This window comes from Camelina sativa, chromosome 7, assembly GCF_000633955.1.
Source record: "Camelina sativa cultivar DH55 chromosome 7, Cs, whole genome shotgun sequence".
Taxonomy (NCBI): domain Eukaryota; kingdom Viridiplantae; phylum Streptophyta; class Magnoliopsida; order Brassicales; family Brassicaceae; genus Camelina; species Camelina sativa.
Genome location: NC_025691.1, coordinates 29,515,918 through 29,537,366, shown reverse-complemented (window position 1 = coordinate 29,537,366; position 21,449 = coordinate 29,515,918). Strand labels below are relative to the sequence as shown.

At 38.6% G+C, this 21,449-nt stretch overlaps 4 protein-coding genes, 1 long non-coding RNA gene and 1 pseudogene across 7 annotated transcripts; 1 reads left to right on the top strand and 5 right to left on the bottom strand.

The window, feature by feature from the left end:
* Positions 1,643–4,315, top strand: LOC104703268 (proteasome subunit alpha type-2-B-like). 2 transcript variants are annotated; one of them, XM_010419238.2, is made up of 12 exons: positions 1,643–1,776; positions 2,134–2,202; positions 2,314–2,390; positions 2,490–2,554; positions 2,661–2,707; positions 2,916–2,991; positions 3,171–3,238; positions 3,481–3,550; positions 3,655–3,740; positions 3,795–3,857; positions 3,949–4,014; positions 4,100–4,315. In XM_010419238.2, exons 2-12 carry the CDS (start codon positions 2,162–2,164, stop codon positions 4,146–4,148), a joined length of 708 nt encoding a protein of 235 aa, XP_010417540.1. In that variant the 5' UTR covers positions 1,643–1,776; positions 2,134–2,161; the 3' UTR covers positions 4,149–4,315. The 2 variants fall into 2 exon arrangements, with proteins under 2 accessions (XP_010417540.1, XP_019083533.1); XM_019227988.1 differs by lacking the exon at positions 1,643–1,776 and adding an exon at positions 2,055–2,107 and having other exon boundaries at positions 2,171–2,202.
* Positions 4,383–6,070, bottom strand: LOC104703267 (splicing regulatory glutamine/lysine-rich protein 1-like). Its single transcript, XM_010419237.2, has 4 exons — positions 5,945–6,070; positions 5,567–5,683; positions 5,112–5,167; positions 4,383–4,883 (listed from the first exon to the last, which is right to left on the bottom strand). The coding sequence occupies exons 1-4, from the start codon at positions 6,018–6,020 to the stop codon at positions 4,647–4,649; spliced, it is 486 nt and encodes a 161-aa protein (XP_010417539.1). The 5' UTR covers positions 6,021–6,070; the 3' UTR covers positions 4,383–4,646.
* Positions 6,269–12,158, bottom strand: LOC104703262 (annotated as a pseudogene).
* On the bottom strand, positions 12,502–15,080 carry LOC104703263 (transcription factor MYB24-like). 2 transcript variants are annotated; one of them, XM_010419235.2, is made up of 5 exons: positions 14,807–15,080; positions 14,362–14,695; positions 13,596–14,251; positions 13,351–13,480; positions 12,502–13,260 (listed from the first exon to the last, which is right to left on the bottom strand). In XM_010419235.2, the coding sequence occupies exons 3-5, from the start codon at positions 14,002–14,004 to the stop codon at positions 12,687–12,689; spliced, it is 1,113 nt and encodes a 370-aa protein (XP_010417537.1). In that variant the 5' UTR covers positions 14,005–14,251; positions 14,362–14,695; positions 14,807–15,080; the 3' UTR covers positions 12,502–12,686. The 2 variants fall into 2 exon arrangements, with proteins under 2 accessions (XP_010417537.1, XP_019083532.1); XM_019227987.1 differs by having other exon boundaries at positions 14,833–15,080.
* LOC104703265 lies at positions 15,100–16,000 on the bottom strand. Its single transcript, XR_754150.2, has 3 exons — positions 15,663–16,000; positions 15,356–15,536; positions 15,100–15,268 (listed from the first exon to the last, which is right to left on the bottom strand). It is a non-coding gene; the product is annotated as an uncharacterized LOC104703265 (long non-coding RNA).
* LOC104703266 (myb-related protein Myb4-like) lies at positions 16,457–17,838 on the bottom strand. Its single transcript, XM_010419236.2, has 3 exons — positions 17,589–17,838; positions 17,354–17,483; positions 16,457–17,255 (listed from the first exon to the last, which is right to left on the bottom strand). Exons 1-3 carry the CDS (start codon positions 17,725–17,727, stop codon positions 16,622–16,624), a joined length of 903 nt encoding a protein of 300 aa, XP_010417538.1. The 5' UTR covers positions 17,728–17,838; the 3' UTR covers positions 16,457–16,621.

Below are 21,449 nucleotides of genomic sequence, written 5' to 3'. Positions count from 1 at the left end.
CCAAAGCCTCCTCCGGAGAAGCCATCTTCACAAGTGAGAAAGAAACTTCTGGTAAGAGGTTTTGAAGCAGGGTCAATTTTTAAGCAAACAAAAGTAAAATTTAGAAGCACTTGCCTTTGGTTCCTTCCTCACAATGGTGGGAGGATGCTTATCCTCTTCCCTGGATATGTCAAAATACTCAAGTAATTGGAAATTTGAGTAAGTGGACCTCTGCTTGAGAAACAAATGTGGGAAAACAATAAGTACAAGTGAGAAAGAAAAAAAACAGTTATTAAGTCTTTCTGGTTGGTCTAGAATGCTTAATCACCTTATCTAAATGTTCTCGAGAAGAGAAATGAGTGGAGAAACTCTTAAAGCCTTGGCCACGAAGATCTTCGCAGAGAAAGCAAGACCAGCTGGCGTGGTCATCCGTTTCACAGCACGTATCCTCCTCCTCAAGTGCAGCAGACTCTGCGGGGAAATAAACAAAAGTGGTCAAACGTTGAGCAATAGCTGGTAATTTCAACAAGCAAGCACAGTAAGAGACACACCTGCCAGAATCAATCTTATCCAGCTAACGGCGTCTTTCTTAGGAGAAGAATATAAAAACGGGCCGAATATGTTGAATCCATCAACATGGTCAGGGAAGGCTTTGGGAGCGCATATGGCCAAAATATTAGCTGGGGGTGAAAATGCAGTCATACATAAGCGACAAGAGGCTTGAGAAACCTGTTTCAGAAGAAACTAAAGACTTTAGAAACTCTCTATTAACCATGAACCATCCATTGCTGTAGAGTAATGTAATGGCATGAGAGGATGAGAAGATGTACTAACCGAAGGGGGCGTAACGAAGATTGACTCCGGTGGAAGAGAGAGCTTCAAGGATGTCATCATGGACGTTCGTTAGTATGCCAACGGCGTTGATGGTGAGAGGACCACAGTAGCCATATCTCTCCAAAAAGTGTGCAAGGCAAGGACGGATCCGACGAGCATCAAAGCCAGGGGGAACCGGAAACCGTTTGATGTCCCAATATACAAATGTTCGAGCCCCAGCCTCCTCCGGAGTAGCCTTCTTTATCATATTAACCTTCCTCATCATATTTGTAGCCCCCCTTCTCATCATTTTTGTTTGAAAAAAAGACCCTAACGAAAATCAAATTTTATTAGTATTGGGAAAGCAAATCGCTCGCTGTAAGAACAGAAATCAAACATAAGGATAAGCCCTTTTATACAGAGAGATAGATTTGACACGGTTGTTATTTAATCACCGACCGACCGAGAGAGAGAGAGCAAAACACGGCCGTAACCGTTTCCATCGCAATAACAACTTTTAGGATACTTGTTGTGGGCACATATAATATACATACAATAATAATAGTCTTCGAAAATTTTACCTGAGAGATACGGACGCAGAGTTTATTAGAGAAAATCTCGAGATCGCCTAGGGTTTCGAAATCCCTTTGATTGAAGAAAAAGTTAACGCTGCGTTGGCGCCCGCTGATCTTATTATATATATACGGGTTGAGAATGGGCTTCGTTATAATGGGCCTACAGTTTCGGCCTTGTGCACCAATTCTATTCATTACAGTTATTGGAGTACTACTGTATATTGTAATAATAATACAGTTAATTTATAAAGTCGTAAACGCCGCCGTTTTATAATTCTTCTTCTAACTCGTTCTCACTGCAACCCTTTGTGCAAGAAATCCTTCAAAAGCTTAAATTTTTCACACTTCGGGTTCATCCTTTCTCTCTTGTGTCCATTTCGTTGGGTCGATCCATACATATTAGCAAAAGGTATGCTTTATCTTATCTTACTTGATTTGATGGGTTTCTTTTCTTCAATCTTAATTGAAAAACTGGAAGCTTAAAAGAAAAAGTTGTCAGTTTTCGTCTAGAGAGAGCTGATGGGTTGAATTTTGATTTTGTTTCCTCCTCCCTTTAAGTATATGTCAGATTTAATCGCTGCAGTGTACTTGCTCAGACGTAATTTCGTTTCATTTAATTTATTCTACTAATTGGGTTTTACTTTGAACTTTTTTTTAATTAGCAAAATCTGGTTAGAAGATTGACATTATTTTTGGATTTTACAGATTGCTTAAGGTAGCTTTGCTTTGCAATGGGTGACATTATTTTTGGATTTTTTACTTACAGATTTGCTTTAAGGTAGCTTTGCTTTGCAATGGGTGACAGTCAGTACTCGTTTTCTCTCACCACTTTCAGGTTTACTAAACTTAAGTCTATCCTTCAAAAAAATGCATCTCATTTTCAGAGTAATTTGGATCTGTTTTCCTCTGGGTTTTGATTTAGCTTCTGGTTTAATTTATGAAACAGCCCATCAGGGAAGCTGGTTCAGATTGAACATGCCCTAACAGCTGTTGGTTCTGGCCAAACATCTCTGGGAATTAAAGGTCTTTTTCTTGGAAATTTATGTAAGATAGATTTTAAGCTACTTATATATGTGTATATATAATCATGACCTTGGTGGGTGTGGTGGGTTCTTTCTGCAGCTTCAAACGGAGTTGTCATTGCAACAGAGAAGAAACTTCCCTCTATTCTTGTTGATGAAGCTTCTGTAAGTTGATCATCTCTTCCTTCTCTGCCTGCTTTCCCTTTGTGTTACTTCCCTCCTAGGCCCCGTAGTTCCTATGACACTGGTGTTTATCTGATGTCTGTTTCAGGTTCAAAAGATTCAGCATTTGACTCCCAACATTGGAACTGTTTACAGGTTCTTCTCCACAGCCTATCCCTGCTTCTTTTTTTTCATGGTGCATCTGGTTTCATTCCTTGAATATTGGATTTATCAGACGTTTTTTATATTTTGTTTTGGGTACTTAGTATCTCTCATTAAGTGCTTGTGCTATTGATGAAAAGCAACCTTTTCCGTAGTGCCCTCATCATTTCAATGCTAACTTTGGTGATTGCCTTTTATGTAGTGGTATGGGTCCTGATTTCCGAGTTCTTGTGCGAAAGAGTAGGAAGCAGGCTGAGCAATACCTACGATTGTACAAAGTAATCTTAATATCTTCTCTTTTTTTCTACCTTTTGTTCTTGGAGTATCTAGTAACACATGTATGACAAATCTTCAATCCTTGCTGGTTTTTGATAATTCCAGTTGATATAAGCTTGCATATTCACAACCCTGTTAGCTCAGTTTATTCAACATTTATGGGGGGGTTTTATTCTTGCAGGAACCCATCCCCGTTACTCAACTTGTAAGGGAAACTGCCACGGTGATGCAAGAGTTCACTCAGTCGGGGTAAGTACTATGTCAAGTGTATATTACAAAAAAAATTATGGTTACTATCTCACATATGCTCAACAGGGTGAAAGGAGTTACTATTTTAGAGATTGCAACTTTAGAGCATCTCTCTATGCACTTTGAACCTTAGGTTTTAAGATCGAATTAGGCATGAGATATTGTTGTTAAAGAAATTCTTTATCCATAAACTAGACTACTGAAACGTGCTTCTAATTTTCGTCTCCTTTTCCTGTTAATAGTGGTGTTAGGCCGTTTGGAGTTTCTCTACTTGTGGCTGGGTATGATGACAAGGGTCCACAACTGTATCAGGTATCCAGAACATTAAACAAAATAAATAGGTCCATCCTGCTAAAAGTTTAAGTAAAACCCATAAATCAATAGCATCATGTTTCATGATTTTCAATTGTCACTAGGTGGATCCATCTGGCTCATATTTCTCATGGAAAGCTTCGGCAATGGGAAAGAATGTTTCGAATGCAAAGACGTTTCTTGAGAAGAGGTGATAATACTTTACCATTTGGAACCATGTCATGACATCTTTTACTCTGACCAGGTACACAGAAGATATGGAACTTGATGATGCCATTCACACGGCAATATTGACATTGAAGGAAGGGTGAGAACTTTTTACCAACACTAGTTTCTTTCTATATTTCAGAATTTTACAAAAGCCTCAAACCTCTTTGTGTCTTTCTTTGTTATCACAGTTTCGAGGGAGAAATCTCGAGCAAAAACATTGAGATTGGCAAAATCGGTGCTGACAAAATTTTCAGGTAAACGTTCAAGACTGCAAACTAATATAATCAAAAGAATATTTGTTATTGCCATCGATATCTGAAAAGAGAATGTTATATGCAGGGTACTAACACCGGCAGAAATCGATGACTACTTGGCTGAAGTCGAGTAAACTTTCACTTAACCGTTCAACAAACCCGGATTTTTCATTTCAACACTCTCTTTTTTGCTGGCTGGTTGTTGCACATAGTTTATGGTTGTTGCTTCTGTAAAACTTTTGGAATTTGTGAAGACTCAATGACCCAATTTAGAATCTCTTTATTCACTCATTTTAAAGTATCTCTTTGTAAACGCCGGGTAAATAACATACACGATCCGCGTTAAATCAAAATCTCGAAAAGTGCAATAACAGAAATAAGAGAACTAAAAGCGGTAAACCTAAACCGTTTTAGTTTTACATAAGATATGACTTTTTGTTAACGGAATTTTATGTCTTTTCTTCGTCTGAAAACTGGCTTTGACTACAAACAAGTCTCTCAACAGCAATCTAAGAAGTACTGCAACAAGAGGTCTAAGTAGAGCAACTAGAAAGAGGTATCTCTGGTACCATCAAGCTGCATATACATAAGAAGGAAGAAGAGAGGTAACCAAAGAGGAAGGTATTGCTTTTTCACCTACGCTTGATCATCCAGTTGTGAGCTGTTCGTGGGGCAGTGGAGATTCCCTCATAGTATCGAGACTCAAGTTTCCCTCTGTTCCATCTCTTGACAAAACGTGAGAACAATTCTCGTGCAGCTTCGGTTGTGAGATCATTAAAGTACGTACGCTTTTCTTCTTTCAGCCATGTAGCAAACTCGTTGTTCTTCGAGAAGTAGTCCTCCATTGATAGCTCTGGGATGCCCTCTTTCTGGAAGAAGAAGACGAAAAAGAACAAGATTATATCAGAATCTCAATTAGGATCATCCGTCCAAACATTACACAATAGGGCAAGGAGACTTTTTTTTTAATTAAACCATGGCTAAACAAAAGGAAGAGACCTACACATACAGATTGTCCAACAAAAATATAGTTGGAGCGAAATATACAATCAGATGTTTGTATATGTTTCAAAGGGTAAGAGAGGGAGAGAACTCACTAGCTTGTGGTCACCTTCGGCGTGTTTCTTTTTATGCTTATCATCCTTAGACTTTGCTGTAATACATATAAAACAATGTATGTCAGCAGCAAGAAATACAGATCATACAGAAAAGCAAAGACACATGATATATGTAAGTCATGCAGAGATAAAATAGAAGGTAAGTTGTAATCAAAACAACATACTTTCTTGCTGGCCCCTAACCAACAGGTAGCTAAATTGATGTTTCGTACAAGAAAAAGAAGACTCACTAGATATCAGCAGCAGCAACAACAAAGTAACAGCTCAAGCCAGCCAACAAGATGAAGAAGCAAAGACATGATTGGTATTATTATCATACCACAAACTTAACTAGACTAAACATATAAACAAGCCATCACATGCTATTGACTAGTTGACTACCGTCATCGTGTCAGAAAATCAGAAAATGGATAAAGAAGTAAGTAACAACATACATGAACTCGATTTGTGAGATTTCTTTTCCTTCTTCTTCATCTTCTTATCACTTCTCCTGCTTGCCCTTTCATCATCTTTCTCTGTTCCTCGATGCCTTTTAACTACTTTCCCTTCGTCTGCCCATAAATAAACATCACAGTTTCAACATATACAGTCTCAGATCATGTCTTCCTCCACAAACAAAAACAATAAGCCACAAATTCACTGACTCGAACTACAAATTCAGAATCGGGAACACGAATGAATAGCTACGATGATGCTCGTAACTTGCACACGGATCGATAAATCACTATTTGACTGAAATCCCAAAATAAGAAAACGATTGGAAAGAAGAAGAAGAAGAAGAAGAAGAAGAAGAAGAAGAAGAAGAACCATACAATCGGAAGACGAAGAATCATCTTGGCTCCGACCTCTGCTTCTCTTCTTCTCCTTGAGGCTCCTTTCGCTTCCCATGATTTTTTTGTTCCGACTAAGAGAACGGGCACGCAAGGGAGCGAGCGAACGACGTATTTATTTATTTGGGCCCCGAGATCAGGATTTAGATTTCCCGGGTCGGGTCTCGATGCTAAAATTTTCATTTAAACCCCTATCTTTATTTAATTTTGCATCTCGCCCTCAATATTTTACCCAATACAAATTGAACCCCCTTCTAGTGCCTAATTAGTAGTAAACAAATGTATTTTTCTTTCTCAGAATTTCAATTAAATAATTAATTAGTTTCATATGTTTTCAGGAAAAAAGTATTTACAAGCAAATTTATTAACAATGCATTTGGTCTACAAAGACCAGAGACTGCATTTTCTTGAAGATGGTCTCAACGGAGCTAAACTCCAACTCAAAACCATAGCTCCGACCACCATACTCTACGTACAGAAACCGACAATCTTCCGGCAGTGGTGAAGGCAAAACCCTAGACATGTCTGGAAACTCTGGAGACGGTGGACGAGGCAAATCTCTCTTCTTGAGAGAATAGTACACATCAGCTAACAGAATCCAAATGAGATCAGGATCGATACAAGCCAAACCTCTCAATGCATTCAAAGCCGCTTCTCTTAAGCCAGTTACGCCGCTGCAGGCGATCCCAACGACCAGTCCTGCAACTTTTTTCAAGACTGCATCTAACGCTGAAGCACTGCGTTTGTCTCTAGAAATCTCTGCAATCATGTCGAGAAGTGCAGCCTGCACTTTCAAGCTGGAACCTTCAGCAATCGAAGAAGACGACTCGGATACGGTTCTGTAAGGAAGCCGGAGAGCCGATTTGTTGTCTTCCCGGAGGTTCTTCGCCGTCATAATGTGGAATGGAGATGTTGTTAAAAGCTTCCAAAAATCCGGGCCATCATTGCGGAAACGACGTGAGAAAAAATCTCCTCCGGATGTCTGAATGATTCGGGTTATCACAGTTAAGCATCTGCGCACAGCCTGTGGAAAAAGGTTTTATAAACCGTTAAATAAATCTGTAGATAACATAGGAAGAGAAAGAGAGAGATAGAGATAGTACCACGGGATTTCTGTTTCGTATGCAAGCAACACAGAAAGGCCAGATTTTGTTGATAGCGGGTAAAAGGCGGTTTTCGTCTGCTCCATCGTTTGTAGCATTCATGTAGTCTTTAAGCTGAAAGAGTGAAGCAAACTCAATGACTTCTTCAATTGTTTCTTTGGTTTCTGTCTCAGCTCGATAAGCTTCCTCGACTTTAGCCAGCGCCACTACTCCTTCCTGTATGATTGGAAGGTTACGGATTGAATTCAGTTGCGGAAATGTCAGAGAAAGAGAGCTTAATACAAACACTAATCCAATACCTCGATTATACTGAGGGAAACCAAGCATGAGACTTGATTTGATGATGCAAGGAGAGGTGTGGCTGCAACTAAACACGAAGAGGCGATGGATCCAACTGTGCGTCTGTATCGTTTAGAACGATTCAGTTCAAGCAGTATGTTTTCCCATTCGTCCTCGTCATCAACTTTATTGTCAGAATCTGACCCTCTCTCTTGCCTTGATGTTATGGCATCAGACGCTTTGGTCGTAACATGAACACTATATGACTTGGCTCGTTCTGGTAATAGGCAAGCCTCGTTCTTTGATGCTTTTACAATCTCACCAACAGCCTGCAAAAAGTACCCACAAAGGTTGTGATGTTTCTTAGACCAAGAAACAAATGTTTTGTAAAGACTACAAGTGAAAAAATGAAAGATTGAATCTACTACCTTCAAGAAGGGTGAAGTAAGATTTGGATGCTGTTGTCTACCAACAATTTCTAGTTCCTGGGAAACCAATCGCATCTGCAGATCCCCCAAAACGGAAAAAGAAAGTTCTTAACGCACTGATTATGAATCGGAGGGTTTGAAACTCAAACAAAGGCAAATTATTTTGGTATAAGAAAAAAACGGTTCACTGCAAATGGACTTACCGGTTCCTCCAACAAAGGCAATATATCATGGGCAACTCCGATATAAGAAAGCATAGCAGCAAGAACATTTGGGACATGAGGATTAAGATCCAGGTGACGCAGCTGACGACAAACAGAGTCAACAACATAATCCGCATTTGCAACAACCAGATGTCCAACCTAACAAACAAACAAACAAAAACAGCAAGATTTTGATTTAAGAAAACATTACTATGATGTGATTGAATACTCCAATCACATTATCATAAATTCTCACTGTAGGATGGGCAGAGGTGGCAGCAAGAAGACGTAAAACAGCATCTGAAGCATTTCTAACTTGGAAGCTGGAGCAGGTAAGACTCTCAAGCAGAAGGTAAAGCGAAGAGTGAAGAAATCCACTTGAAGCAAAATCTTTCCCAAGACACAAGGAAAACACACCTACTCCTTCTATTATAACTTGGTGTAGCATTGCACAGTCTCTTAAGAAATGCAGACTAAAAGGTTGAACATCGGAATCAGTTTGACCAGGAATTGTCTTTTGGTCCACAGGGAGATCCCACACTTCAGAAGATTGGTATTCGTGCAAGATTTTACCAACGCAATCAATCAGATGACTTTTTGCACGTTTATTCCATGAGATTTCCCAAGAAAGTTTGTCACTTCCCTTTCTTGACTTCCGAAGCAGTCTTGAGAGAGCATCAGTTGCTTGATCTGTTAGACCAAAAATCATCTCATTCAGGATACAAGCAGCAGTTGCCGCCTGGCGAACTAACTGTCCTGAACCAGTTCGATTACACCAAGATTGCCAGTCTTCTCCATCATACTCCTTTGCACGAACATCTGAAACCAGTTTACGGAAAACCCCCAGAGGAATATCCAGGATGACAGCTAAATGCCCTTCATTTTGAAATCCTAGCAAACACAAACACAATGAGATCATTTACCATCAGTAACCACCTCATCTATAAATTAAATGCAGAGTAATTTTCAAAAAACGGTTTCAGAGGAATTTGAAATGACCTGCCATTAAGGATAATCCTACAAGTCTAAGGATTCCAGCAAGCATCTCATAGAGCTTCTGGCTACCAACATAAGAGAACCACGGAGGCATGTGAGGTAACATATAGCTAGTGGGCGACGATATCTCCAATTTTACTTGATCTGATCAGTGATATTTGTAACAGTACGGTTGAATCTAGTCTCCCGAAACCCCACTTTTAATTCTGTGATTGAAGGGAGGTAACCTGTCGATGATGAGGGCCTTTCTGCGATGAGTTTCTCGAGAGAACCGGTGAATGCTGAATTATGGCTCAGACAGAGAGAAAATATATCCAGGAATCTGCTAGCTGTTATCTACATAACAGAATGCCAAGAAGAACTAATCATATATCGCAAGCCATTATTAGATCATGTTTGATTTTGCTGATCGAAGAAAGAAGCGGCACCAAACCTATGAGCGTGTCAAGAAAGAATACATACGGGAGACTGAAGATGATTCGCCAAAAACTGCGGACCAGAATAATAAGTGAGGACAAGTAACTGCTTCACAACTGAAAGTGCAGGCAATTCCTCATTCCCCAGAACCACTTTTGGAAGCCTCTCAAGCAGTCTGTTGTCATTAACAAGTCCAGAAGAAGAATAAATTACACATGTCTATTAAGAGAGCTGGAATACGAAAGAAAGAAACAATATAACAACCGAGAGAACAATACCTGCTATATCTATTAAGAGAGCTGGAATACAAAAGAAAGAATCAATATAACAACAAAGAGAACAATACCTGCTAAAGATCTTGATTAGATCACTCTCTACGTGGTGATTTGTACCTTTGGAGAATAAATGATCAAGAAATTCCTGAGCTGCTACAGAAACTTCATCGAAGTCATCAACAGCCAGAGTACATATGCATTCCTGCATCATTATAAGAAATATATCCAGTTGAAAAATTATTGGAATGGAGATATCAAATATCCAAATCATGTGTTGTTGTTAGTTATGATTCTTATGAACCTACCACCATCACTAATCTAGACCCCTTCAGCGAACAAGAGCTCTTCAATAGCAATCCACGTACTGCTGCGAGAAATCCCCCTCGTATTTTTCCGGCTGGGTGAATAAGAATCTGAAACGAATTACGATATCACCACTGAGAAAAAACAGCTCCAAAGGATTTGGTATATAAGCGTTTAACGTAGCACGAGTAAATATAGCATACATGAGGAAACGTCTCGCAGAGCAGCTTATTCACGTGAGAAGTAGTGCTAGCTAACCATTCCTTTGTACGTTCAACATGAAAAGAGTCTCGACTCGGATTCAGATTGAATTTTTCAGGTACATCGATGGTTACAATGTCTTGGTTTGTAATTTTTGTCAGCTCGTCGCTCTGCCCTTGAGATTTTGTTGTCAGAGAACGAAGTTCGTCCAAAATTGAGTGTGCAGATTCATGCTTCTGCGACTTAGTATCATCATCAGAAATGCCAAGAGCCAATGAATTAGTTTGATCCTCAAGGACTATCATAAGAAACTCGGCTAAACCTCTAACTGCTTGGTCCAATGCATCAACACTTCCGGCAGCACCGCTTATCATTGCTCTCGAAACATGCAACACTTTGGCAATTTGGCTAACAACACCAGGTAGAAAAAAGGCCAACACATCAGCAGTACCAATCTACAAAAAGAAACANCATAAGAAACTCAGCTAAACCTCTAATTGCTTGGTCCAATGCATCAACACTACCTGCAGCACCGCTTATCATTGCTCTCGAAACATACAAAACTTTGGCAATTTGGCTTACAACACCAGGTAGAAAAAAGGCCAACACATCTGCAGTACCAATCTACAACAAGAAACATGTTCTCATTAGGACCTATAAGTGTTAGAAATGGTTCGAAGATTTTTTTTCCGCAAAACGGTTTCCAAATTAATTTTTTACAAATTTAAAAGTTACCTTAGCTACAAGTATCCGTAAGGCCATAAAGGCTTCAACTCGAAGGTTTGCACTTCCTCGGTGTCCTCGAGAAGCCTCAGCATCAGCCACCTGTATGCAGTGATCAAAGTTGATTTAAATTAGAATGTATATAACTACAAGACTCCATAGGAAAAAAGAAAGGAAAGCCTAGGGAGAAAAGAGTGTTACTTTGAGAAGAATAGAAAGCCAATGACCCACAGCAACCAAAGCAGACTGAGACTGAAGAAATGCAAGCAAGCACTCTCGGGTTTCTAAATCATACTTAAAAGACTCTGAAACTTGAGTTTGATAATTTCTTATATCTGACAGTTGAGGCCAGCCAACAGTGCGCTTACATGAGCAAGAATCATCAGAGCATGGAAGCAGACCAGAGATCATTGCGCGGAAACATCTGATGATCTCTTCACGAAACTCTTCAGCAGCCTCAGAAGGGGATAAAATAGCACCACTAGTCAACTTCTTCATAATTATAACCATCTATCGGAGAAATTTTACAACAAACAGTTTATTATAAGTAAGCTGAGAATATGTTATCCAAATAAAGGTAAAGGAGAATTCTAAACCACTTCACCTGATCAATGGATCCAATGTAACATTTCTTTAAAAGTTCCTCAAGACAATAGATTACACCTTCCGCCACTTTATCACTCACTCTATAAGGTGTAGTTGGAAATTCCTCAGGCTGATTTTTCCTCTCACTTCTGCAAGCAACGACGGCGTCTAACAGAAGAAGCAATGGAAACAAAGTGTAGCTGAAACAAAACAGTTCCCACTTTATATTACACATTCCTCCCAAACAATGAGACGATATACCACAAGTGAAATATATAACAGTGAAAACTTGAAGATGTGAGGAATATATTACTTGAAGAAGGACTGGAGAGTGGAAGGAGGAGTACGGCGGAGGAGGTGGAGCAAAGCAGGGATCGTGGCCGGATCCTTTTGAGGGTTTTGCGATAGGTTTAGAAGCTCGAAGCAGAGAACTTTCAGTTGTGCAAAGACAGCTTCTCTTTCCGCTTCTCCCTCAACGTCTTCTCCATCGCTTTCACGGCGGACTACGACGGACTTTTCCATTGAGTCCGATCAATTATACAAAACCACCAAACTCGAGTAAGCAAACAGAGAGCGATGGAATTGAAGTCAGCGTTGGAGTAGTGACTATGACCTGACCCGACCGATTAAACTGTAAACAAGTCAATAGCTTTCTCGTTGGCCGGAAAATAAAACCGGGACTTTGCTCCTCCTTTAGGTAGGGTTTTTAGAAATAATGCAAAATAAACCTCAAGTTTTTACATAATCACAAAATAGACCTCATATCTTTACAGTTATCATTAAATAAACCTACAAATAAATTTTTAACTCAGTAGTCGTGAAACGGCATCGTGTAGCAACGTCCAAACTGATAGAGCTTGAATGTTAAAAAAAAGTTTGTTGCTTTATCTTCTTCTATAATATCTTCTATTCCAAGTATACTTTAAGATCTCTCACAAGGCAGTACTAAGATCTAAGCTTCCACCTTTTTGTTTTTTTAGTTTGTCCTTCATTAACATTCAGGTTTCAGGAAATATAATTTCAAAATAAACATGATATTTTTTTTTATTTAATGATAAAGCACCTTCCTTGCTGAACTCGTTAATATACATGTTAATTACCAAAAAGCTAGCAAGTGGTCATCTTGTTTTGTAGTTTTACGATGGCTATTGTTGTTAGATGATAAAGAGATTTCAAACTAATCCTAACTACCAAAAATTTCATTTAATGTATCATGAGCTCGTACGTTGACTGTCATCTTCTTCTAACCCCAGTTCACTTTCCAGGCTCTTCAACCATTTCTTAACCTCATCCTCATCCGACTCTTCTTCTACTCTTGAAGCTGAGCTGAACTCATTTGCAGCGCATTGCTGAAACGAGTTTGGAGCATCTAAGTAACTCCAAATGTCAGTATCGGTATCGAAAAGGATCTCCACCAGATCCGGTTTGTCTACCTCTTGAATAATGTCGTTAAACTCGCAATAATCTTCTTCCATGTACTCAAACATAAGACCACTCGTTGGATCATCTTCTTGGTTTGAATGATTAAATGAACCACCCGATGACACAGATGTAGACAACCCATTCCTCCATGACGACTCATGGTTAGTTGTTATGTCCAAAGAATCTGCTGCTCGAGACTTCTCCTCGTTCCCACGAGAAACAGAACGAGGTGATGAAGCTGGTTCATGTGCAGTGAGATCGGTTCCTGATCTCTCAACAAATCTTTTCTTTAGATGGGTGCGCCACACATTCTTGATTTCATTATCTGTTCTACCTGGAAGCTGAGAAGCGATTTTTGACCACCTGATCATAATACAGAAAGCTTAATGTCAATTCACTTTGTTTTTTGGTTCACCATGATCACAATACTAATTGATAAGCCTAATGATTTACTTGTTCCCATAGTTCTGGTGGAGCTTGATGATTGTTTCGTCCTCCTCTGCAGTGAAGTTGCCACGCTTCAGATCTGGTTTGAGGTAGTTAATCCACCTCATACGACAACTATGCCCACACCGCAATAACCCTGATCATATGCATATATATACATTCAGAATCATAAAAAAAAAAAAGCCACTAAAAAGGCTTCGCTTGATTTTAAAATCCATTAAAATGAACACAGTACATAGCAAACAACATACCAGATTTTTTGGGAAGAGATTTCCAGTTCTTATGACCAAACTTTTGAATGGAAGAGATGAGTTTCAAATCTTCTTCTGGGCTCCATGGACCTCTCTTCACTTCGGTCTTGTCACAACAAAGTGCTCTTCCCTTCTCCATTCTCTCTCCCTCTTTCCCTCTATCCCTCTCTCCACTTAGAACAAAATCTTTCCCAAGACAAAAGGAAAATACACCTACTCCTTCTTTTATAACCTGGTGTAGCATTGCACAGTCTTTTAAGAAATGCGGACTAAAAAGTTGAACATCGGAATCAGTTTGCCCGGGAATTGTCTTTTGGTCCACAAGGAGATCCCGCACTTCAGAAGATTGGTATTCGTGCAAGATTTTATCAACGCAATCACTCAGATGACTTTTTGCACGTTTATCCATGAGATTTCCCAGGAAAGTTTGTCACTTCCCTTTCTTGACTTCCGAAGCAGTCTTGAGAGAGCATCAGTTGCTTGATCCGTTAGACCAAAAATCACCTCATTCAGTATACAAGCAGCAGTTGCCGCCTGGCGAACTAACTGCCAGTCTTCTCCATTATACTCCTTTGCACGAATATCTGAAACTAGTTTACGGAAAATCCCCAGAGGAATATCCAGGATGACTGCTAAATGTCCTTCATTTTCAAATCCTAGCAAACACAAACACAACGAGGTCATTTATTATCAGTAAGCACCTCATCTATAAACTAAATGCAGAGTAATTTTCAAAAAAAATGGTTTCGGAGGAATTTGAAATGACCTGCCATTAAGGATAATCCTACAAGTCTAAGGATTACAGCAAGCATCTCATAGAGCTTCTGGCTACCAACGTAAGAGAACCATGGAGGCATGCGAGGTAACATATAGCTAGTGGGCGACGATATCTCCAAGTTTAGTTGATCTGATTCAGTGATATTTGGAACAGTACGGTTGTATTCAGTCTCCCGACTCCCCACTTTTAATTCTGTCATTGAAGGGAGGTAACCTGTCGATGATGAAGGCCTTTCTGCGATGAGTTTCTCAAGAGAACTGGTGAATGCTGAATTACGGCTCAGACAGAGAGAAAATATATCCAGGAATCTGCTAGCTGTTATCTACATAACATAATGCCAAGAAGAACTTATCATATATCGCAAGCCATTATCAGATCATGTTTGGTTTTTGGAACAACTTTTTGCTGATGGAAGAAAGAAGTGGCATCAAACCTATGAGCTTGAGAAAGAATACATACGGGAGACTGAAGATGATTCGCCAAAAACTGCGGTCCAGAATAGTAAGTGACGACAAGTAACTGCTTCACCACTGAGAGTGCAGGCAATTCCTCATTCCCCAGAACCACTTTTGGAAGCCTCTCAAGCAGTCTGTTGTCATTAACAAGTCCCGGAAGAAGAATAAAATACACATATATATATATTAAGAGAACCGGATACAAAAGAAAGAAACAATATAACAACAAAGAGAACAATACCTGCAAAATATCTTGATTACATCACTCTCTCTATGTAATCAAGATATTTTGCAGGTATTGTTCTCTTTGTTGTTATATTGTTTCTTTCTTTTGTATCCGGTTCTCTTAAACATCTGATGATCCCTTCAAGAAACTCATCAGCAGCCACAGATGGGGGTAAAGCAGCACCACTAGTCAACTTCTTCATAACTACAACCATCTGTAGGAGTAATTTTCTATTATAACTAAGCTGAGAATATGTATATTATCCAAACTTAAGGTAAGTGAGAATTCTAAACCACTTCACCTGATCAACGGATCCAACGTGACCCTTCTTTAAAAGTTCCTCAAGACAATAGATTACGCCTACGGCCATTTTATCACTCACTCTATAAGGTGTGTTTGGAAATTTCTTAGGCTGATTTTTCCTCTCACTTCTGCAAGCAACGGCGGCGTCTAACAGAAGAAGCAATGGAAACAAAGTGTAGCTGAAACAAAACAGTTCCCATCCCACTTTATATTACACATTCCTCCAAAACGATGAACAGTCGACGATATACCACAAGCGAAATATATATAACAGTGAAAACTTGAAGATGTGAGGAATATATTACTTGAAGAAGGACTGGAGAGTGGCAGGAGGGGTACGGCGAAGGAGGTGGAGCAATGCAGGGATCGTGCCCGGATCCCTTCTAGGTTTTCGCTATAGGATTTGAAGCTCCGTGCAGAGAACTTTCAGTTGTGCAAAGACGGCTTCTCCGTCTCCATCGGTTTCACGGCGGACTACGCCGGACTCTTCCATTGATTCCGATCAATTATACAAACCCACCAAACGGCGAAATCGAAGTCGATTCCTTGTATAGCAGAATAAAAACAACGGCTGGATTATGCCTACGACCCGACCCGACCGCTCAAAAAACTGTATCATCAAGTCGATAGCTTTCGTCGTTTTGCCAGGTTTTAAGAAATATTGCAAAATAAACCTGATATTTATACATAATTACAAACTAAACCTGATATTTGTACGAAATTTACAAAACAAACCTGATTTATATGATTTTAAAAACATTCATAGATGAAACATTCTTGATATTAACTATCTTATTTTTAGTGTTGTGGACAAAGAATTTTGCTTGCTTAACTCAACTCGTAGATAAGTTCAACGTCAAAATTTATTTTGCTATTCAGCAAAAAGCTAGCAACTGGTCTTCTTCTTGTTTTGTTTGTTAGATGATGGAGATATTTCATACCAATCCTACCCAATATTCTTCTTCAAATAACTTGACTACCAAAATTTCAATACAAAGAAGCTATCAGTCAATTTTTTAGATGCTATGAAAGAATCTTTCAGATTACTATAGTTGTCTCTTTTCTTTTGACCAGTTCTGTTTTTTTATCTACAGGCTAATGAAAAATGCCAAATACTGTACATTTAAAATATGGAATACATTTTTATCTACTAAACCTAACTTTCCATTAAATATTCATATATCTCCCAAAATAAAGTATATTTTCTTGGTCATGGATTGAAAATAAAACTCATAAAGTGAAAACATAAGCCTTTTGGTTTCAGTTAATGTATCATGAGCTCGTAGGTCTTCAGTAGTGATGATGATGATGATGATGATGATTCTTTGTTGTCTTGTGTTCTCTGTTGTTGACTGTCATCTTCTTCTAACCCGAGTTCGCTTTCCAGGTGCTTCAACCATTTCTTAACCTCATCCTCATCAGACTCTTCTTCTGCTCTTGAAGCTGAGCTGAACTCGTTTGCAGCGCATTGTTGAAACGAGTTTGAAGCATCTAAGTAGCTCCAAATGTCAGTATCTGTATCGAAAGGTATCTCCAGCAGATCCGGTTTGTCTACCTCTTGAATAATGTCGTTAAACTCGCTATAAGCTTCTTCTATGTACTCAAACGTCAGCCCTATCTTTGGATCATCTTCTTGGTTTGAATGGTTAATGGAACCACCAGAAGACACAGCTGATGTCCTCGATGATGACTCATGATTAGTTGTTCTGTTGAAAGAATCCTCTGCTCGTGACTTCTCCTCGTTCCCACGAGAAACAGAATCACTTGAACAAGGTGATGAAGCTGGTTCATCTGCAGTGAGATCGCTCTGTACCAATCTTTTCTTTAGATGGGTGTGCCACACATTCTTGATTTCATTATCTGTTCTACCTGGAAGCTGAGAAGCTATTTTTGACCACCTGATCACAATGCAGAAAGCTTAATATCATCAATTCACTTCGTTTTTTGGTTCACCATGAGCACAACAATACTAATTAATTAAGCCTAGTTATTTTACTTGTTCCCATAGTTCTGGTGGAGCTTGATGATTGTTTCTTTCTCCTCTGCAGTGAAGTTGCCACGCTTCAGATCTGGCCTGAGGTAGTTAATCCACCTTAGACGACAACTCTTCCCACACCTCAATAACCCTGATCATTTGCATATATATACACACATTCAGAATCATAAAGCAAAGCCTATTTCTATGATCCATTTTAAAAATGAACACAACGTATATATAGCAAACAACATACCAGACTGTTTGGGAAGAGATCTCCAATTCTCATGACCAAACTTTTGAATGAAAGAGATGAGTTTCAAATCTTCTTCTGGGCTCCATGGACCTCTCTTTACTTTGGTCTTGTCACAACAAGGTGCTCTTCCCTTCCCCATTCTCTCTCTCTCTCTCTCCCACTCCCTCTCTCCACTTTCTTTGTATCTACATATATATATCACTCAGTATTGAGAGATTCACTTTTACCGAATATAAGTGGTTCTCTGTTTTATATATATATATATATATGAGAGAGGTAAGAGAGTGATCTTGACATGAGAAAGATGAATGTAAACAGAGGAATTGATAAATGTCAAATCAGATTTGTTGAGTGGGAAAAGGTTGTCTCTGTGTTATGGTTGATATAATTTGGTATGATTCCATTTTCTCATATTTTACTTGATTTGTCATCCACATGATGCATGCACAACTTATCTTTTCTTTTAACAGCGATGCATGAATATTTCACATTTGTTTTACAAGTAAATTCGTAAATAGTACGTATTTTCTTCTGTTGTTGACATCAAAAAATACATTTTTATTCATTATTATCACCAAAATTAAACTAGCGTCTCTTATAAAACTCATCAAATTTGACATAGATATGTCAAATTATATGTCGACAAGTGTTAATTGAAATAACCTAAAAAATTTCAGCCGGAATAAATATTTTCAATCACACATGTGGAGTAGTCTAATAATTTATAAAGTGGCAAAACATTAGGTAGTGTTTTTGACTAAATGAGAATCTAAAGCTACAACTTTTTTAATTAAGAATTAGATTAAGCTAATACATTGGAATTGAATATATTATTTTGTCTGTCAGCGAGTCTCCTCTCTTCTAATCAGACTGATCTGTGTATAATTTACCAACTTTTTGAATAATAGAGATCCCGCGATCATGTAGATACAGTAGTATAACACGAGAAAAATGAACTCCCACTAATAAGGCTGTTTTGCTAATAACGCAGTCACTCCATACGTCATGCCATGGGCAGCTATACTGATATTTTTGTCAACAGTCGACATTAATTAAATGAATTTGTATCACTTAAATGAAAATTATGTCATCTTTTAGAAGGAAAAAAATATAGACGTTTTCTGATCCTTAAATAGAACATTTAAATGAGAGACAGAAGAAATAATAAGAAACCTTTATAAAGCAATTTATAATCACATCCGAAAACAACAAAAAGCGTAAGGAGTGTATGTGATCATAGTGCACGAACTCACCAAACTGGAAGACTAACGAGAGTGGAAGAGGTCAAAGACTTACGTCTTTTTTGACTTTTAAAAAAAAAAAGTTTGGTGGGTTTGGTGTTGTTGTTGGCACTTGGCTACGTTAATTACTTAATTTCACCAAACCTTTCATTACTTAATTATTTTCTCTGTACCATCCAAAATTATTATAGTAATTACGATATATCCAAGCCACCACTATACTATATATACGCTGATACGCTCCATGCATTCTTTTGGAGTATTAAGCAGTTAAAATAATTGAATTTAAGTCGAAGTAAAACACCCACCAATTTTGTTGCGTTAGTAAGCAACTATTAAGAAGAAGAAAGTAGAAAATACGTTTGAATATAAAGAAGAAATATTTCTAAACTGTCTAATTATGAAATTATATCGATAAAAGTCCCTATGATAGACACACAAAAAAATATTTGTTTTGCGTTTTTATTAGTCTCTTTTTGTAATCAGAAGAAGGTTGGTGAACAAAACAACTATGAGTGGGAAACCTTTATTAAGAAAAAAAAGGACAACAATGAGTGGAAGCAAAATTGAAATAAAAATTTCAACGTCCCTATGGAGTATGGACCTTATCGAAACGATGGAAATTAAAAAGTATAATATATTATTTATTTTTAAAACTAAATTCTGTAAAATTATGAAGAAAGCACACATGTTGCTACTGGCAATACATACGTCAAAATCAGTTTTGAGTGTACTGACTTTAAAGTTAAGATTTTTTTTGAAAAAAGATTTAATTCGACGAGTGTCGTGAGTTAATAGTATATAATTTGCCGTTTGTAAATAAATGCCTGTTTTTGCGTTTGATAAAATATGACAAACATAATCTTTCAAAAAAGTTAGAAGTTTAGAATTTATAACAAGATATACTATAAAAGATAAATTTAAAACAAGTATGTTTCAAAAGGAAAACACAATAGAATCAAAATCAAAATCAAAATCATCTAAGTATCACCTAAAAAAAGAGTTTTTAAGTAGAAGCTTATGTGAGGGAGTTCGCTCTAATTCTCTCTCAGACCCGATAATCGAGGCGCTGCTACCTTCACCTTCCTCCGACGCCGGTAGAGTTCCGGCTCGCCGGCGTCGGGATCTCTCGTTCTCTCCGCTCCTCTACTTCGTTTTCTGCTCTCTTATTTGCTTCTTTCAAGTTTTTTTTCCCTTTTGTTGTTTACTTTTGTTCCCCAACCAAACCTCAACACCCACCCTAATGCTAGACGAAGGCCGAATTTTGTGCCCCTACAGAAGGATCTGGAGTCCGGCGAACCCCATCCTCATCTATTCTTGCCCAGCCTTACCGTCGACGATACCAAAATCTTTGTGCTTCTTTTTCCCCCAATCCGGATTGGGTTTCGCCAGTGAAGCCTTTTCTTCCTCAACGAAACTTGTATCGTTATGTGGCGAGAAATCTTCCAGTGTTGCGAACCATCTCTGTTTATGGACTCCCGTCCCTAAGATATGTCACACTATGAGCTCGACAGACCCATGTCAACTCCCCTGGCCATCCCCAAAGTCTATTGGATCTCTGCGGATGAGATCAGGACTTGTAATTGGTTTGCTATCATCCCAATTGGTCTCGCCAAACCTCCGAAACCCCAGGTCTTTTCTATATACCCTTATGTTATCTAGTAAACAACTTCTTTGTTTGTTGGTTGAACTCGGTGTCCGAAGGCTGCATCTGAAAATTCACTTAACTAGATTGTTTGGGAGTAACAAAGTGTATGGTCGAAACCTGGTCCTTGCTCATGTGTTGAATTTGTCTGTTAACTGGAAGAACCAAATCCTCTATATCCCTATGCTAACTAGCGTTTCTAGTTCTCAACAACATCCCATCAACCGAACCAATTTGGTTTTAACAACCACCCATCAGGCCAAACCTCACTCACTTGTATCATTGTCAAACCGTTTGCATACTTTGTGTGGATTTCTTGATCTCTTTGGCAAAGGGCGCCATATGAGAGAGAACCCACATGTACTGCTTCGTTTTGACATATCCATAAGGTTCGTTTTGGTCTTTACCTCCCTTGTTTGTGCTATTTGTGAAGTTCTGCTGCTCTATGGTCCATTACCCTGTATCTCAATGTTGACATCCGACGATCTTCAGCACACCACTCTCAGCACCACCACCATCATCCAGGCTTCAGCCCACCGAATCTATGCCATTGCATTGCTCCGGTGAGACCCTTGGCTTTGATTCTTTTACAAACGTTACTATGTCTTAAGACCGTGACCATCTTGTCTTCTGTCGAATCCTTCGATGCTGACCAATCTAGCAACCGTGACCTTACATGGCTTAAATTGCTTCTTAGTGTTTTCTTCACAGCTCTCTCGGACTTGTGCTTGATTCTATCTGTTTCTTTGTTTATGGCTTTGGGGAAAGCATCTATTTGTAATCTTTTAAACCTTTGGGACTTGATTCCCTCCTGTATTGTTTCTATTTGAGTGAATGGAAGTTTCACTTTAATCAAAAAAAAAATAGAAGCTTATGTTGGACACTTGGACTAGACAATAATACACCTAATCTTGAAAAAAATGATATATCAAACAATAATATTATCCATCGATCCTTGGGTTGGTAGGACATTTA

What these genes read in the sequence shown, in the direction of transcription:
- LOC104703268 (XM_010419238.2), top strand. Translation starts at nt 2,162, where the DNA reads ATGGGTGACAGTCAGTACTCGTTTTCTCTCACCACTTTCAG. An exon ending in AACATCTCTGGGAATTAAAG is followed by an intron (nt 2,391 to 2,489) that starts GTCTTTTTCTTG and finishes TTCTTTCTGCAG; the next exon opens with CTTCAAACGGAGTTGTCATT. An exon ending in AGGGTCCACAACTGTATCAG is followed by an intron (nt 3,551 to 3,654) that starts GTATCCAGAACA and finishes AATTGTCACTAG; the next exon opens with GTGGATCCATCTGGCTCATA.
- LOC104703267 (XM_010419237.2), bottom strand. Translation starts at nt 6,020, where the DNA reads ATGGGAAGCGAAAGGAGCCTCAAGGAGAAGAAGAGAAGCAGAGGTCGG. An exon ending in ATCTCACAAATCGAGTTCAT is followed by an intron (nt 5,168 to 5,566) that starts GTATGTTGTTAC and finishes TATGTATTACAG; the next exon opens with CAAAGTCTAAGGATGATAAG. An exon ending in CCGAAGGTGACCACAAGCTA is followed by an intron (nt 4,884 to 5,111) that starts GTGAGTTCTCTC and finishes TTCTTCTTCCAG; the next exon opens with AAAGAGGGCATCCCAGAGCT.
- LOC104703263 (XM_010419235.2), bottom strand. Translation starts at nt 14,004, where the DNA reads ATGGATAAACGTGCAAAAAGTCATCTGAGTGATTGCGTTGATAAAATC. An exon ending in ATCTCTTCCCAAAAAATCTG is followed by an intron (nt 13,481 to 13,595) that starts GTATGTTGTTTG and finishes GCATATGATCAG; the next exon opens with GGTTATTGCGGTGTGGGCAT. An exon ending in CACCAGAACTATGGGAACAA is followed by an intron (nt 13,261 to 13,350) that starts GTAAATCATTAG and finishes TATTATGATCAG; the next exon opens with GTGGTCAAAAATCGCTTCTC.
- LOC104703266 (XM_010419236.2), bottom strand. Translation starts at nt 17,727, where the DNA reads ATGGGGAAGGGAAGAGCACCTTGTTGTGACAAGACCAAAGTAAAGAGA. An exon ending in ATCTCTTCCCAAACAGTCTG is followed by an intron (nt 17,484 to 17,588) that starts GTATGTTGTTTG and finishes GCAAATGATCAG; the next exon opens with GGTTATTGAGGTGTGGGAAG. An exon ending in CACCAGAACTATGGGAACAA is followed by an intron (nt 17,256 to 17,353) that starts GTAAAATAACTA and finishes CATTGTGATCAG; the next exon opens with GTGGTCAAAAATAGCTTCTC.